The sequence below is a fragment of the Astatotilapia calliptera genome, chromosome 13, assembly GCF_900246225.1.
Source record: "Astatotilapia calliptera chromosome 13, fAstCal1.2, whole genome shotgun sequence".
Taxonomy (NCBI): domain Eukaryota; kingdom Metazoa; phylum Chordata; class Actinopteri; order Cichliformes; family Cichlidae; genus Astatotilapia; species Astatotilapia calliptera.
This window is the reverse complement of record NC_039314.1, coordinates 20,691,304-20,707,577: the sequence shown is the minus strand read 5'-3', so window position 1 is coordinate 20,707,577 and position 16,274 is coordinate 20,691,304. Positions and strand designations below refer to the sequence as shown.

At 41.8% G+C, this 16,274-nt stretch overlaps 2 protein-coding genes and 1 long non-coding RNA gene across 8 annotated transcripts in view; 1 reads left to right on the top strand and 2 right to left on the bottom strand.

Annotated features, from left to right (window-relative positions):
- Window positions 1-5,503, bottom strand: part of LOC113034925 (uncharacterized) — a 75,461-nt gene extending 69,958 nt beyond the window's left edge. Inside the window, exons 1-2 of one of the 5 annotated variants that reach the window (XR_003274261.1) lie at window positions 621-5,503; window positions 378-484 (exon numbers count right to left, since the gene is read on the bottom strand). This is a non-coding gene — a long non-coding RNA (uncharacterized LOC113034925). Of the gene's footprint in view, window positions 1-377 lie in introns of all 5 variants that reach the window. The other 4 variants (XR_003274262.1, XR_003274263.1, XR_003274260.1 and 1 more) reach the window with 4 other exon arrangements.
- Window positions 1-8,431, top strand: part of sdccag8 (SHH signaling and ciliogenesis regulator sdccag8) — a 51,957-nt gene extending 43,526 nt beyond the window's left edge. The window contains exons 17-18 of the mRNA XM_026190099.1: window positions 7,437-7,563; window positions 7,862-8,431. Coding sequence (XP_026045884.1) covers window positions 7,437-7,563; window positions 7,862-7,900 — 166 coding nt within the window. The 3' untranslated portion in view covers window positions 7,901-8,431. The remainder of the gene's footprint in view (window positions 1-7,436; window positions 7,564-7,861) is intronic.
- A 77-nt stretch (window positions 8,432-8,508) lies between these two features.
- akt3a (v-akt murine thymoma viral oncogene homolog 3a) overlaps window positions 8,509-16,274 on the bottom strand; it is a 55,384-nt gene continuing 47,618 nt past the window's right edge. For both annotated transcript variants that reach the window (XM_026190100.1, XM_026190101.1), the window contains 4 exons: window positions 15,034-15,248; window positions 14,334-14,421; window positions 13,682-13,784; window positions 8,509-13,078 (listed from right to left, as the gene is read on the bottom strand). In XM_026190100.1, the coding sequence (XP_026045885.1) occupies window positions 12,993-13,078; window positions 13,682-13,784; window positions 14,334-14,421; window positions 15,034-15,248 (492 nt within the window). In that variant the 3' untranslated portion in view covers window positions 8,509-12,992. The remainder of the gene's footprint in view (window positions 13,079-13,681; window positions 13,785-14,333; window positions 14,422-15,033; window positions 15,249-16,274) is intronic.

The window sequence follows — 16,274 nt, the reverse complement described above, 5'->3', positions numbered from 1 at the left end:
CATTGTCTTTAGATTTAATTTTTTGCAACATTGAGTCCAATTCTTTAGTTTTTTGTGATGTTTGAGCATGTGTTTTTTATCTCTCTGGTTTGCAGATTTTTGAAATGTACTCTTTAATTACAGCCCACGTTCGCCATCGCTGACAGATTTTCCTTTTTTTTACTCTTATTAAAAAAAAAAAAAAAAAGTAAAATACCTGATCTCACAACCCAGTTTATGCAGGATAGCGTCAGTTTACTCTGTGGTTTGTTTTTGAGTAATTTTGATAATCTATGCACTGTGCGATAAATATTTTCTTAAAGTGGCACGCTCCACTGGCTGATTTGTTTAGTGATAGGAACACACACACATTCATAAGGGGCTGCTGAGTGACAGACCTGAACGCCGCTTCCAGATCTTCTGTATCTATTACAGTGTCTCTGTTTTTCTAACGTGACGTTAGCACTTTCCCTTTGGACCATGCCTTTAGGACATATGCTCCCACCTGTAAATAAATATGCAAACACAGACAAACACGTACACACAGAACAGAGTTTAGACACTAGCTGTGGGCTACGACTGATGTATACCAGAGAGAGGTAGCTGTGTCTGTGTTTGTGTGTTGTAATTAATCTCCTTACTAGCAGCAGTCAATAGAGAGTGCTGTGGTTTGAGGTGCAGATTGTGAGCAGAGTTTGATTATTGGGCTGTCAGGGGAAATTACTGCAAACTGCCTCCCAGCAAAACTTGCTTCTGTCATGTCTGCTGGAGAGCAGAATACACACTTAGTACCAGGACTGCTCTGGAAGCTGTTTTCAGGTATTTTAGGGGAATTATTTCAGTGTAGATGTGTGCGTTGTGTGTGTGTGTGTCAGTGAAGCGCTGGATCCAGCAGGTGGTGTCCTTTTACCAGGTCAGCGGGGAAGCTTCTCCTTCTCTAACCCCGGTCACTGAGCTGCCAGCCCGGCCATCAGCAGGCAGCAGGGGATGGTGACGGCTGGAGCTTGGAGCCTCGGTTTCTCTTCGCCCCCACCACCGCTCAGTCCGACACCTCACCTGACACCACAAACTGTCAGCCCTCGTTTTTCACCGGCTGCAGATCCCCTTCACCCAAACATCCGTTTATCTGTCCTCCCATCAGTCGGTCAGTGAATCCAAGCTTCCTTCTAACCAAACCCATTCCAAGCAGTGTGCAGAACTGAGCCAGCAAGCCAGCAGTGTGTGTGTGTGTGTGTGTTTGGGGGGGGTGTTCAGTGTAGGGCAGTGCCTGAGCATTAAGCCGTTTTAAGCCCTAATTAATGAGTGTGCCAGTCGATAGAGACCAGTTATTGGATTTGCTGCTTTAGCTGCTGGAAGGAGCGCTACCTTAATCACACACACACGCATATACACACATCCCCCCTAGGAGGCGGGGTTTCAAGGTGAGGTGAAGTGGATTAGAGAAAGTGTGTTGTGTAAGGTCAGAGGTTGGCGTCTCTGAGGGCAGACAAACTGCGTCTGTGGTTGTTTATGTCTGTGCTGGGGTCAAATCCTTCACTTACTGCATTACATAAACCTTCAGCTTACAACCTATAGCCGGTTTAAACATCTCGAGCCACGACCTGGCCGACTGATTTACTGGCTGCCTGCTTAGCTCACTTACCGTCACGTCAGGGGGTTGTGTAGAAGCCTGCTGGCATTTTACATTTTGTACAGCTGTTGCCATGTTGTTCAGAATAATTGTGTTTTGGATATATTAACTCCAGAGTGACCCAGTTATGCTTTAGGAATGGGTGATCAGTGTGTTGACAAAAAACATCTACAAAGTTACTTTTGTGGAAGTGTAAAATGTAATGTAACTATTTAAAGCCTGTTTTAAACTGAAAGTAATGAAAATGCAGCACGTAAAAGCTCATTTTGAATTCATGGGTAGCAACGCAATAAAAACATATATATGTTGACCGCTGTGTTGCATCACCTCTTCTTTCAGAAACACTGCATGTGTGTGGGAGTTGAGACGATTAGTTCCTGTAGTTAAAAGTTCAGCCGGGGTCAGTTCAGGACTACAGGGAGGTCATTTTCTTTTCACCTGGACTCTTTTACTGCAAAGCCGCTCTGCTGTAATACGTGTGGTTATCTTGCTAAAATAAGAAAGTTTTCCTGAACAAGATGTCAATATTCCAGAACTTTGTCTGTATTAATGGCGACTTCAAAAATGTGCTAATTGAGTGTGCCATCTGCTCTAATGCCTCACATTCAATCACCGATGCTGGTTTTTGATCTCTGTGCTGATATGTTGGATGATCCCTCTCGTCGAGATGGTTTTGTGAGGAAAATCCCAGCAGATTAGCTGTTTCTGAAATACAGACCAACAACCACGCCACGGTCAAAGTCACCTAAATCAACTTTATTCGCCATTCTGATGCTCGGGTTAAACTTCAGCAGTTGTCTTGACCACATCTACATGCCTAAATGCAATTAGTTGCTGCCATGTGATTGGCTGATGAGATACTTGCGTCAACAGGTAGGACTATTAAAGTGGCTGGTGAGTGTATGCTAATTTAGACTAGTTTTTAGAAGCGTCCCTGAGTCGATGCACGGATTTCCACTGCACGGCTGTCAAATGCAGTGCTATCTGGAGGCCTGATTTTTGGCCTCCTCCCTACTTCGTCCCATTCTGCTCCAGAATCTCTGACTCTTTTAGTAGTACACCCCCAATTTTTTTTAATCGTTTTAGATAAACCTTACACCTTAAACATGGTGACTCCCCTCTCCATCCGGACTTTTTACATTCTTTTTATAAGATAGAGTCTCCAAGTGCATGTGTTTTGTAGGCCAGCCTTGCTACTAAACCTGTTTTCAATTAACCTAATTACTTTAAAGATATTCCAACAGGTGTTTTTCCCACTTTTTTTCCCAATTAAATAACGTTTCCAGTCTTTATCCAACACGTCACAGGGATCAAACTCAAAGAGAGCACACATTCTTTAAAAAAGAAAGACATTTTCTCAGTTTAAACATTTAGTATGTTGTCATTTCACAATGTTTATTTAAAGAGAGGATTTAAATGATTCAGACTCACATTTGAAAGAATATCCACATTTTGAAGAGGGATAGTTTTCAGATACAGATTTTAAAGAGTAGTGGTTTGTGCGTGGAAAAAAGAAATTTGATTAAGTTAAACTTCTGAATGCAAACAACAGAACTCTCTGTAGGACTAGAAATATTTTATTTTGGGTAATAAAGTTTAAGTTAAAGTTGGTATAAAATGGGATTTTTAAGATATGTCAGGTTTTGTTTTGTTTACCGTTGTAGGATGTCCTCTGTGAACAAGTTGTGGATCATTTCATAGAAATATCCTCCCAGCTTTAATCAATGAATGAATACATTTTCACTCCAGTGTCACATTTTTCTCCACTAGCAGACAAAGTGTAAAACCCCTGTTGGATTATAGAGTGGATTTCAAAGCGGGCCAAGTCATCGCCACAAAATCTCCCGTAAATTCTCTTTGATTTTCGGAGTGGTGCATCTACATGTATCGATATCAGAGGGCATGAATGGATAAGGACTGGCATTTTCCCAGCGTGACTCAGATTAGTTTAGTGGTGTGGAGCTAAAGGCCTTCAGTCGACACATTCCCAACACTTCCCTCATCAAACATTTACAGCTTCAGAACAACAGGCTCTGTTTCTGACCTTTAGGTGCTCCGCTGTGTGTGTGTATATGTGCGTGTGTGTGTGTGGCCGACATCCCCGCACTGGTTGTGTTTGTACCTTGTGTCTTCGCTCACCGCAGTGGGGCTGCTTCTGTGTGTGTGTTTGTTGTGTTGTTGGGTGACGTGGCGATGTCCTGCTGTGGTGCTGTGTGAAGGCGTAGGAGGTAGAGCAGAGTGGGAGGAGGGAGTGAGGGGGTGGTTGGTCAGGACAGCTTGGCAGCCGGCTGGAGGAACACCAGGCAGGGAGGGGAGTCATCGCCCTCAGCCTCCAGGACTGGACAGAGCCTCCGGGACTGGGATAAACCACTCAGCGGGCCCTGAGACAGGATGGAGGAGAAGGAGGAGGCTCAAAGAGGGAAGGTAGGGATGATGAAGAAGGACAGGCAAAAAAAAAGGATTAAACCCTGCAGAGCAGAGTGAGGACCATGTGGGTGGGGAGAGCAGTGTGAAGTGTTGGGATGTTCGCCTCCCCCGTCTGTCTCACACAGCCAGCACTACCACTGCCAACATGACCAGCAGGGCAGGGGCATCTGTCTCCCTCCCAGCTACCCCCTCTCTGTCTCTCTCTGCCCCGAGCCACTGCCCTCTTCATCCTCCTCTTCTTCGCTCTTCCTTGTCTGTATCCCCCCACATCATTGCTTTCTAATGAACTTGTTGAAACAGCGACAATTTTAGCTTATAATTCATATCAGAGTAATTAAAATTCCTCACAGGGTGCTTATGAGCTCTGAGAAGCTCTGCAGAGACCGATGTTGGTTTTTTAAATTCAAAAAGTGTAGCAGATACTTTCTTAACTTTATTAACCATTTTATCTTTCCTCCTGTCTCCCTCTAAGTAAGTAGTAAATAAAGTTTTAATACCACAAGTCTTAAGTAATCTATGTGATGTTTTCAAGAGGAAGATGAGAAATCCCTCATCCAAAAATAAGGATGGAGGACACTGTCAGAGCAATCTGGAACACTCAGCAGTGCTTTAAGCTGATCGTCTCCATGCCACATACACTGAAGCAGTAAACTGTGGTAAAGAAGCTCCAAACAAGTGTACAGTTTTTGGAATTTGGACATTTTTGTATTTAAAATCTCTTTTATACTGGTCTTTAAAAATATTTTAAGAATTTGAGATACTGGATTTATGATTATTCTTATTAGCTGCATATCAATATGTGAGCAGTATATAACTTCTAATGCTCCTTGAGGTGGTGCTAGTCTGTGGTTTGTAATCTAAAGGTCGGGTTCCTACACAGGAGAGAAACGAAAACAATAAATAAATCCTCCCACAAAAGTGTTTTATTCATTGAGAACTGGTTTAATCTTTAATATTTCATCATATTATAGAGGATTAACTAGTGGCTATTTTTATTTAATAGACATATCAGACTAAATGATACATTTCCTTTTGAAATCTAGCAGAAGTAAATTTAAAAAAAATGAAAATACATAAGTAAAGCATGAGTAATCTGAAGTTGTGGTACTCGAGTAATTGTACTTAATACTTTGAAGCATTGTTTTATGTGTGCAAAAGTCTCTAAATTATCCTAAAGTTCCTCATATAGAAGACAGAAATATGTATAATTTTATAGATGGCTGGTTAAATATGTAAATGTGCATTCCAGTGCTGTGACATCGCTCTCATTATCTCTCTGTGTGTGTGTGTGTGTGTGTGTGTGTGTGTGTGTGTGTGTGTGTGTGTGTGTGTGTAAATGAATGAGTTCACCACTGCATTTGAGGGGAGCATGGATGGATGAATGAGTGAAATAATGGGCTGCTGGTGGGAAATATCTCAACACACATTCATCCACCAACCCCAAACACACATTCGACACACACAATTTCTCACACATCCTTGAACTCCAGCTGGAACACACACACACACACTCTGAGTTTAATCCTAGTGTGCAGTGAAAGAGTTCATTGTCTGTAGGAGCGGCTGTGTCAGAGGGAGGGACACACTAATTGGGATGTCGTAGTAAAGATCAAAACTTCAGAACGACGCACACACACAACTTTCTCACCAGACTGACTGTTTTTGACAGCTACAGGATGACAGACTGATGATATAACCAAGAAAATCCGAGTAATTTTTAAAGAATAATTACTTTTGAATGATCTCGTTAGATAGATGTAATATCCAGAGATGCTAATGGTACGCTGCAGTGATGAAAACAGTGACTAAAACAAATGAATGGTCAACATGTATTTTGATCACTTTGTCCCATGTTATCAAATCTTACTTTATTGCACTAACTCAATCTATAGTTATGGGTTAATTTTCTCATTATTATCATTTATGAGTGAAAAAGCATTAAATTTAAAAAAACAACTGTATGACAGTATGTTGCCCATAGTAATGATCTTGATATAGTGATATAGTGATATACTACAACACTCTCTATGTTGGAAGTCCTGAAAAAGCAAGCAGTAGGAACGATGCATGTGTCTTATAGGTCTGAAAATCTAAAAATGAAGTCACAGCATTTTTCTTCTTCTCTCAGTGTCCCACAGGGGGCGACTTCTTGTACTAACGCACTTTGTTTAGAAGTGTAAAGGAAAGTTACCATTGGCTCATTTGATCTTTGACCTGAGAAAACACAGTCCTGAGGAGTATATGAGCTCCATCACTAGTTTGAAGTCTTATTGAACACCATGTGAAGCTTATTTTCTTATAAAGTCATTAAAGTCAGCAAAAATGATGAAGGATTGTATGAGTGACAAGCTGCTGCCCTGTGAGCACACGGTGTCCCTCGGTCTCTCATGCAGGGATTATACTCCGTTAATAACGAGCACTCATTCCTGCTATATCGCTCTGAAGACCGCAGGCAGAGCTGTTGACTTGTAATGTCTCTGCAAAGGAGTGTTTACAGTTGCAGACATCTGCAGTGCAGCATATCCACGAGGTGGAAAATGTGACACGCCTGTAAGGCCTGATGTAGACTTCTGCGTACTAAATTCACAGGAGGAATCAGCAGTACTGAACAGACCAATCAGAATAGTTGCGGGCTGTGTCGACTTGACGTGTGGTTGCACTTTTAGGGAGCTGTCTGTCAGGTTACGATGTTTGCTGTTAGATAAAAACGAAAGTTTGGGGCCTGCGGGCATCACGGCAACTTCATTAATTATTTCACTCTGATTCTGTTGATAAGAAACACCAGCTGAGTCATGAACTGGTACCTTTGGTTACTAGTCACTCATTTTATAAAAAATATTTGGTCGAGTGTGTCACTAATGTATCCCTGAATAAGTGTTTTAATAAGATTTCATCCAGTTTCACATAAGATGAGTGTTTTTTTGTTTGTTTTTTGTTGACTCTTCCTCATTAATTATCAATAGGTTGATAATGCGGCCTACTGGACTAAACTTCTTCTGTATATAAATTAGCTCTTAATGCACCAAGCTTATCGACTCGATGCCTCAAGTCAGCATTTTTTTTTTAAACGTACTTTATAGTTTTCAAAAACTGTCTGGAAGAGGAATTTTTAATAGCCGTCATTATATAAACATCTAGCCAGCATCCAGTCCTTTGATACATTTCAGCTACTGCATCATCCCTATGTGCACTCACAGTGAAAAACTTAGACCGCACTCGTATCCCTGTAAACACTGTTGATTGCTTGATCAAAACAAAGTCCGGTGATATTAAAAGCTCTTTGTGGATCCAGCTCTCTTTCAATATTTACAACATTTGGTTTTATATTAGCCAGGAGGGTACGTTCTTCTCACACTCTTTCAGTCAATATTGTGTGTGTGTGTGCGCGTGTGCGTTGCAGGCTGCAGCAGTTGGACCGTCACTGTCAGAGCAGCGCCCAGCAGGTGTGTGAGCTGCTGGCCAAACAGAACCAGCTGATGCAGGAGAGAAACACACTGAGCGAGGAGATGCAGAGCCTACGCATCGAGGTACGAACACACAGAGGAGTGTATGATTGTGTGTGACTCACTGTTCTGATACTAAATGAATTTGTAGTCGTGTCTTTTCTCTCTGGGAGCACGCTAAGAGTTGTCAGTTTACCAAGAATAAAAACCAGTAAGAAGACATTTGTCCCTTCGTGACTAATGATTCTGTCTGGTTCTGGATTTGCTGAAAAACATGTTGTCTGTATTCTGCTGTGATTCATTATCACAGGGTGTGTTTGTGCGCGCCTCTGTGTGTGTTCACATACACTTCTCACTATGTGTTGTGTGTTTGTCTTTCAAGCTGCCGAACACGAGACGAACTGAGACTCTGTCCACATGAGTCTGTCTCGCCGGTTTCCCTTCATCGCTCCGTGGATCACGATGTTCTGTTCGTTTGTCAACAGGAAAACAAACTGTTGTTTACTTAGAGGATATTTATGTCCTCTATTCGGTATTAATGTGGATTGTGTTCATGTAACTGGGTTTTTTGTGGCATTTTTTTGTCTCATGACTGAGTGTAATTATGATTGATAGGTCAAGTGAGTATTCAAAGTATGTTTTTTTTTTTTCCCTCCCATCCATTTTAATAAATAAAAGCTCAGTCCACTAATGAGCTTTCTGAAGTACAACTTCTTTATATAGAAATGCTAACATGATGCACAACTCAATGTCCAATAGGAAGTGTCCTGGATTAAAAACTGTAAAGATCCTAATCCAAACTTTACTTCCATTACAGGATTTTATTTGCTGGGAAACTTTGAGCATAAAGTGCCTCTGTAAACCTCTGCCATACTGGACATAGACTTGATTTGTATTAAAGCTTGTTATGATGTGTGCAAAGCGCACCCCCAACACTCATTTTGTGAGTTTTTAGTGAACATTGTTTTTTTGCTCTGTTTAGACTGAGCTGAAACTCCACAAAGCGAACAAAAAGTCGACACGATGGCAGCAGATTGACATAGTGCTTTATTGAAGCTGTCTGTAAGAAGGAAAATAATGTGCATCCCTATCATATACATTTTATGTGTAAAAATACTAAGGATGTACAGAGTAAAAAAACCAGCTTCATGTTGATGGTAATTTGTTGTTTTCACATCGTGGCGGGCTCACTGGCCAGCAGCTCTGCATCTGCACGGAGCACAGAAAAAGGCAGTTTGATCCGCTTTTCTGTGAAGCTCTCCAGAGTTTCCCCGATGCCGTGTCAGAGTCTACGCCATCTCTGTGCCTTCGACAAGAGCGGCGACGACCTCGGCCGCGCAGCGACTTGGGAAAACGCGGCCCACTCTGCCGAACAGCTGGAAGCTGTCCGCAAATGTCTCATGCAACTGTAAAGCTACAGTGGATGGACATGGCATCAAAACCCAGTTATACTGTGTAATATTTGTACATGTTTGCTGTTTTGTTTTTTTTGTTTGCCGTTTATAAATAAATGCATCTCATGCTTGTTTATGTTAAATGTGATGATAGCGGTCTAGTACCAGAGAGAGGAGAGGGGAGGGGGAATCTGCCGCAGACACGAGGTCGAACACTTTCACCTTCCAAACACTCGAGCCGTTTACTGATCACCTGGCGGAGAGCGGTTTGCCATTTAGAGCTGATGGGTTCATTAACAATGGAAGAGGTCAGTTTTTGAAAGAATTTTACATATGTCTGAAACACGAGTGGGGTCTTATGTGTTGTGTGATAGGTGTACAAACAGCAGCAGCTTTAAGAGGGAACACCATCAGCGCAGCATCAAATCTCAAACTGCTGAGGCCACCAGTAAAGCTGTGAGGAACGATGAATTTCTGCATTCAGTTTAAGAACTGAGCCACGTGTCCACGACTGATTTGCTGTTCCACACTGAGTAAGTGTGTTACAAAGCGTTACCTTCCCCCCTATTAAAAGTCAGAGGAAACCCTTCCTTCTTTTTTTAGGATCTCTGACCCCACAGTCAGACTCTGATATCATTGCTGTCACTACATGGACCTGTATCCATCGAGGATGGAGTGTGGGAGAGTTGGCGGCTTACTGTTGAAAAAAACTTTGCGAATCAGAGCAGGAATCTGGGACATCAGTGCCACGGCTGATCAGTGGATTTGTTTTTTTAAACAAACACTGACCAATTTACTAAAAATTCCAACTGAGCCCAGTTCACAGGCCGCTCTAACTCGTCTCAGCATGCGACACACTTCATCCAGTCTCGCCAACTCTCAACATCAGAGCAACATCAAAGCTAGTGGTTGTAGATGGAGGGGGAGATGTGTTTTGAAAAATCCTCATTTCCTTACAAACATAAAAAACAAGCTAAAAGTCTTCCTTTAAAGCAAAGCTGAACCAGACTCCTCTGAGTCATATAAAAAGTGATGGGTGTTGAAAGTGCTATGGCCGAAGCTACAAAGCGATATTTTATGAACTCTGGTTTCTAATGATTTTTGGCGTTAAGCGTGCACATGCAGCTAGAACTCCTCAGTCGCTCGCAGACCTGGGTCAAATCAAAGCTGAAATCCTTCCAAATACTTGGGGAGCGTTTGCTTGAGCCTGTCGAGGGTGCCAGCTGGGTGGGATTTGTACTCATTTCGCTTCAGCCGTGCCAGACAGGCTCAATCGATCACAGAGCAGTATTTTTCATAAGAGTTCTGAGTGCCACTTTGACTCAGGACTGGTGAAGCGGACAGAGGAGGACTACAGCTTGCAGGCCAGCGCCATCCTTTTATACTTTCTGCCATAAAGCGCCTAGTAGCGGTTTAATGGATGTGCAACAGTAAAGCATATGGACTTCAGAGCAGCGGAAAAACAGGTAATTTGTTGTATATCTGAAAATGGAAAAAAAAAAAAAAGGAGACATTTATTTCTAGCACAAAGTGTTGAAACACAGCTACATCCCCTTACTGCTAAACGCCAAAACAACATTAAATAAATTAAATAGAAAATAAATTCAAGTTATCCATCAATAAAGATAAAAAACATTCAAATAAATAAAGTGGAATACAGTTTTCCACGGCTAATAAGAGCACATCCCCTGGTACTCTTTTAATCCGTCATTCTGACACTGAAGGTGACATCTCCCCCACAAGATGAACATGTCGCTATTTTAAAATTTTAAAAATATATTACCTCACATCTGGCGATATATATATTTTTGTCTCAGAAATGCTGGGTGTCAACGTCTTTGACTTGTTCTGAGCTAAACCGTAAGGCTTACTGGCCATTTGAAGACAGTGACTTTGAGGGGACTTTCAAATCTTGTTGGTCAGACTGGAAGACATACGACAACGTGACGACTGGAAACAAAGAAAAGTCCACAAGGGAGAAATGACGGCGCGCGTTATAGACAGAAGAGTGCGGGGATGGTTTAGTGGTAAGGACCTGATCTTTAAATAAACTTGGATCTTCTAAACATCCAAAGAACCGACAGGAACACGACGACTCGCCTTCAAACATACATTTCTTAACCGAGTGCTAACTCACCTCTCCTCAAAACACTTACAGCTAAAGCCTTGCATTCAGCCTTTTGTGCTGCACTTGTTATCCTTCTGCTCAACTTCCACTTTGTCTTTCTCACCCGACTGTGCCTTAACCATCACCGACACACACCTGTAATAAGAATAAATATGAGCAACATCTACTAGTCTTCATATCTGACATCTCATTGAGATAATTATGCAGATTCCTAGATGTTTCTCCCAAACTTTCGTCGTCTGTCTTTAATATGTCCTGTCACCTCTGGGCTGTCACATTTTGGTCACAAAACAACACGAAAACATTAAAACAAAAAAACAAATGGAGCAGGAAGGCTATCTGCTTTCCCTCCTACATTCTTCAGCCATTTTTGTTTCTTGAGGTGCTTTTTTTTCCCTCTCAGCCCTAAGAAATAACAATATATTTCTTTCTAGAATAATGTAATAACAATAGAAAAAGTTAAATATAAAACTGATGAGTAGAACAATAAATAAAACATATATATATTATAACCATTGCTGTGATTCTTGTAAACCCATAACAGTTGACGTGTACCTCCTCACGAAACATATATACTTTTTATACCTGTTACCTCACGGCTCCTTATCACATTATAAATATTTCACATCTTTCCTGATTTTTTTTTCTCATCGCTGCACTCACCCTGCCATCTCAGACTTTTTTTTTTTTTTGCTCTGTGCTAAATCTGCTCCTTTCTTCAGGTTCCCTTTCCTGCACATAGACACAGAGGTACAGCCACATGGATCCAACAGCCGCTATAACGATGCGTCACAGTAAAGCTTTCCATCGTCGAAACAAAAGTACCGTTTTGCTTTTGTGTTCCCTTTCAGAGATTTAAACTCAGCGGGACTGAAAACTAAAAAAGAAAAAAAAATTGGGGGGAAACATTCAAACCAGCTGTTTTCACCTCTGCAGTAATATATGCATCGACCATCTTGCACTGCACTGTAGGTTATGTAGTAAAGCTCATGGGTTGAGAGTCACATCCTTCTGAACTGCTGTGCTTTGAGATGCGATCTTAAAACACAAACCCATAACTGGACCTTAAACACGCACACAGACACACACGACACGCGTTTGATCTACAGAGCTGATGTGTAAGAGCTGTGCATCAGGAGCAGCAGCTGTTCTGCAGCTGTATAAGCATAAGTGTGGTTCATGTTTTGCTGGCGCTTGTATAATGATCAGCAGCATTTAGCCAGTATTGTAGCACCGGGTTTTAGTAGTAGCAGTAATAGTATAAGAGCAGTAGGAACAGCGGTACCTGTAATAGTTGTTGTAGTAGTTGAAATAGCAGCAACGATGATAATGACTTGCACTGAGCAAAACCTGAGTCAAATCCTGCTCGACAACATGAGGTGTGTAGGATTCTGCTCACTGGTGACAACTGCTTCCTCGATGCCAGGCAGCCTCAATAAATCCCAGAATTATGTAACTGAGGATTTCAAATCTGACCTGTCTGCAAAAGCCTGAGATACAACTGGTAATGGCAGTTTGGGTTTTGAATGATTTGAGTGTTTCCGTCCCACGGATAAAGAAGCCACAAAAACGTCTCCTTAGAAATGCATCAGCTGTTGTCTAAGTGCATCAGAGATGTTCATTTTTAGAGTTTGGCAGGCCCGACACACGTCAAAGCACAGCAGGCCACCGGAGGTGCACCCATCATTAAAGGGTCATTACATAACAACTGATCACATCACAGTTCGGATCACCTGGGGTTGCAGTGCAGGATTAGACCGTAATTTCGCCTGAAGGTTTTTTCTAAGGAGGGATTGGAGAGAATTAAAAAAAAAAAGAGAGAGAGAAAAGAAGCACACTGGAGAGGTGAAGAACAGATAACGAGGAAGAGGAAAAGGGCAAAAATCCTTCAAGTCATGGTTGTTCTGGGTTGGTCCAAAGCTGTGGGTCTCTTTGCGCCCACAGTGATGGCCTCAGAGACCAGCTGTGATGATGTCACTGTGATGGACAGTTCATTCCCGACCGCTGGCAGAGTACGAGAACTGCGGGAAGTGTGGTCGTCTCTCGTTGTCCAGACAGTCCATCCCATCCTCATCGACTAAGAAAAAAATATGAAAAGTATAGATTCAGAGGTCATTTTTAAAGCATTTACTATATAACACAGTTCATTTGTATTAATACATGACATCAATCAGGAAATATACAACTTCTCTCTCTCATCTGATCATCTTCTCTGTTACTGTCGAGTTAAACAATTAAAAAGTAAGTTTCTGATGTGCCAGTTTCATTCTACTAACATGTGACCTACAAACAAGTGGAACCTCACATCAGTTCATGTATAATACAGCGTTAAATGATTTTAAAAGCACGATCTGTATCCCAGAAGCCCAGAAGAGCTGCATGTGGCCGGAGGACTAACACAGAGACACTCGAATAAACAGACAAAGGTGTTTGTTCCACAGTGTGAAACAGTCATCTGTTTGAGTAAACGCTGTCATTTCACCACTAACATTTTACAGAAATCCTGACACGTATTAAACACCCGACAACAGAGAATGCATGTTTGTTTATTTCACCATTATGTCCAAGGACAATATCTGCAGCTTTGTAAAAAAACAAAATTTGTGATTTAGTCAAATTATGTTCTTGACTTATTTGTTCATATGCGCGTGTGGAAAAGAAAGAGGCACGAGACACTCACATTTCTCTGGTGGGGTGATTGTGATGGTCTGAGCTGTGAACTCCTCATCAAAGTATCTGGTGTCTGTCTCCGACGTCACCTGAGGCTTGAACGGAGGAACGAGCTGGGACAGAGATGCGAAGAGATCACATCAGATTGTAAATAACAGCAGTGGGCGTTGTTGTTGTTCCAGACTGACAGACATAAAAATTCCTGTAACTAAAAGTCAGGAAAAAAAGGCCAGGAAGAAGAAGAAATAAATCCACCAAAATCCTCCTTTCACCACAGTTATTATTCATAGTTAACATCCGAGCCTGAGATCCAGAGTGTCTTGTCTTTACATCATTACCATAAAACCCTATAAATAGTAGTTAAACCAACTGAATAATTTCAAGGAGGTCTTTTATGCTTTTGAATCACTGGACTCTACTAAACTCTGCAACAGAACAAAACAACTTTTTAAAAAAAAGTCAAATGAGGAGGCTTGACACCTGTTTAGCTGCTTAAGTGATGCCACCTGACTCTCACTTGATGGTGTTATATGAGAAACATGCACAGGATACAAAGTCACACATCTCTGTAACACTGTGCTCTTTACAGCTGCCTGTCTTAATAAGTTGAATACATTATTTTCTACAGTCCTATTATGTTTAATTAGACATGCAAACTATACCTTTTTATCGTAGACATCCTGCCAGTCAATACCAGAGAAAAAACTGTGTCTCATTATTTCTTTAGCATCATCTGGCCCTCCTCCGAGCCTAGGGCAGAGGACAGGTGAAGACAGGATTGTTAGAAGCAGAAGTGACAAACGCAGTAAGAAATGAACAGCACAGCGTGAACAGAATGTAAGAAAGATTTCTACAATTTTCTATATGGCGTGTCTTACTGCTGCTATATCGACAAATGGTGGCTAATCAGTGATCTACAGAATGAAAGGCTTTGCCCATTAAAACAGCAGTAAGAATCAGCACATCTCTATATTTGTATGATTAGTGGCTGTACACTAAAAGTAGTGGGTGTTTTTTGTTTATATAGCAAAATAACTAAAGTTAGTCTCCTCTGTGTGTCTGAAGGTAGTAACTGAAAAATAACTTTACACAAAGGGCACAAATATGAATCATCTTCCCAACTTTTCCCACTTTTGCCGGTGGTTGTCAATTCACCAGATCTGTTAATATCTTGTATTAAGTCAGTACCGGGCCATATTGGCGATACAAAGTAAAAATTTAAATTTCGCTGACATGGTGATACGAATAAAGAGATTTATTTGACATCAAAATAGTATTTCTAATAGAGGTCCTGCTTCACATTACTGAATAAATTTGATTTCATGTGAAAGTAAAAAAAAAAAAAAAAGCTTCGACACACACCGTTTGTTCGGATCTTTGAAGAGCAGGCCAGACAGCAGGGACTTTGCGTCAGCTGACAGAGTGCGGGGGAACTTGATGTCCTCCATGAGGATGAGCTCAAACAGCTTCTCGTGGTCTTGGTTGTAGAAAGGCAGGCGACCGCACATCATCTCGTACGTCACAACACCCAGACCCCACCAGTCCACCGCTCGACCGTAGTCATTGTCCTCCAGGACCTGAGGAGCAAACACAAAGATACGAAATTTCTGTCTTTTAAAATGGGACCATTAGTTTTATTGGGCATCTGCTTTTTCTAGTGAACGTCTGCATTTATTTTATTGGACAATATTGACTGCTTAAGGTATCCATTGAATAAACAGATGAGCGAGGAACGGCACCAAAGGACAGTCAATATGCCATTAGGCTCCAGGGATGAATAAAACCAAAAAGTTGTCTGAGATGAACAGAAGTTGCTGCACAGTTATCAAGGACTAAGGTGTAGACGACAGCCCCCACCTCTCTCAATACACAGCCACGTACAGAGGCAAATATTATGGGATGGCAGGTCTTCAGAGGCTCCTGTTACAGTAGGAAAGTCAGCGTGTTGGCGTGGCCTACCAGATGCCCCCCCGGTTGCTGCCAGCTCTCCCTGGCACACTAAGCTCTCCTGGCAGTGACAGACAAGAATGTCCCTGGATGGAAAAGGCAGGAACAGCCTCCAGTCCAAGTCAGGGCCACACCAACCTCCAAGCTGGGTGGCACAAGTACTGCATGGTAAACTGCTGTGTTTCATGTCTATTTGTGTGTGTTTTAAGGAAAATTGTACTGTTTAGTAAGTCACTTTTATATCTAAATCTCGCGTTTGGGCCGCCTTCCTACTCTTCATCCCTTCCTTGCACTATCCTCTCCATCCTGTCTTATCCTGCCTTCTCCATCCTCTAATCATGCCTTCCCTCACTCGCTTTCCTCTCTTTCATCCCCTCATGTTCCGCTCTGCAAACCTCTGGAAGGGAGAAGGAGAAGAGAAGGAGGCAGAAACAAGAAGAGAGGTATTTCAGGTGCTGTTGAGGCCCTCATTAACATAATAAGCTTATTAACATGATGAGTACAAGTGTGTGCATGTGTTGCACGTGTGTGTGTGTATGTGCGTGTGACTGACAAACAGACAGGGCTGGAGAGCAGCCAGAACAGCATATGTTGTACATCTCGCCAATAATAACAACATCTCACTCACTGTTAATAATGGACCAGTCAGGGTGGAC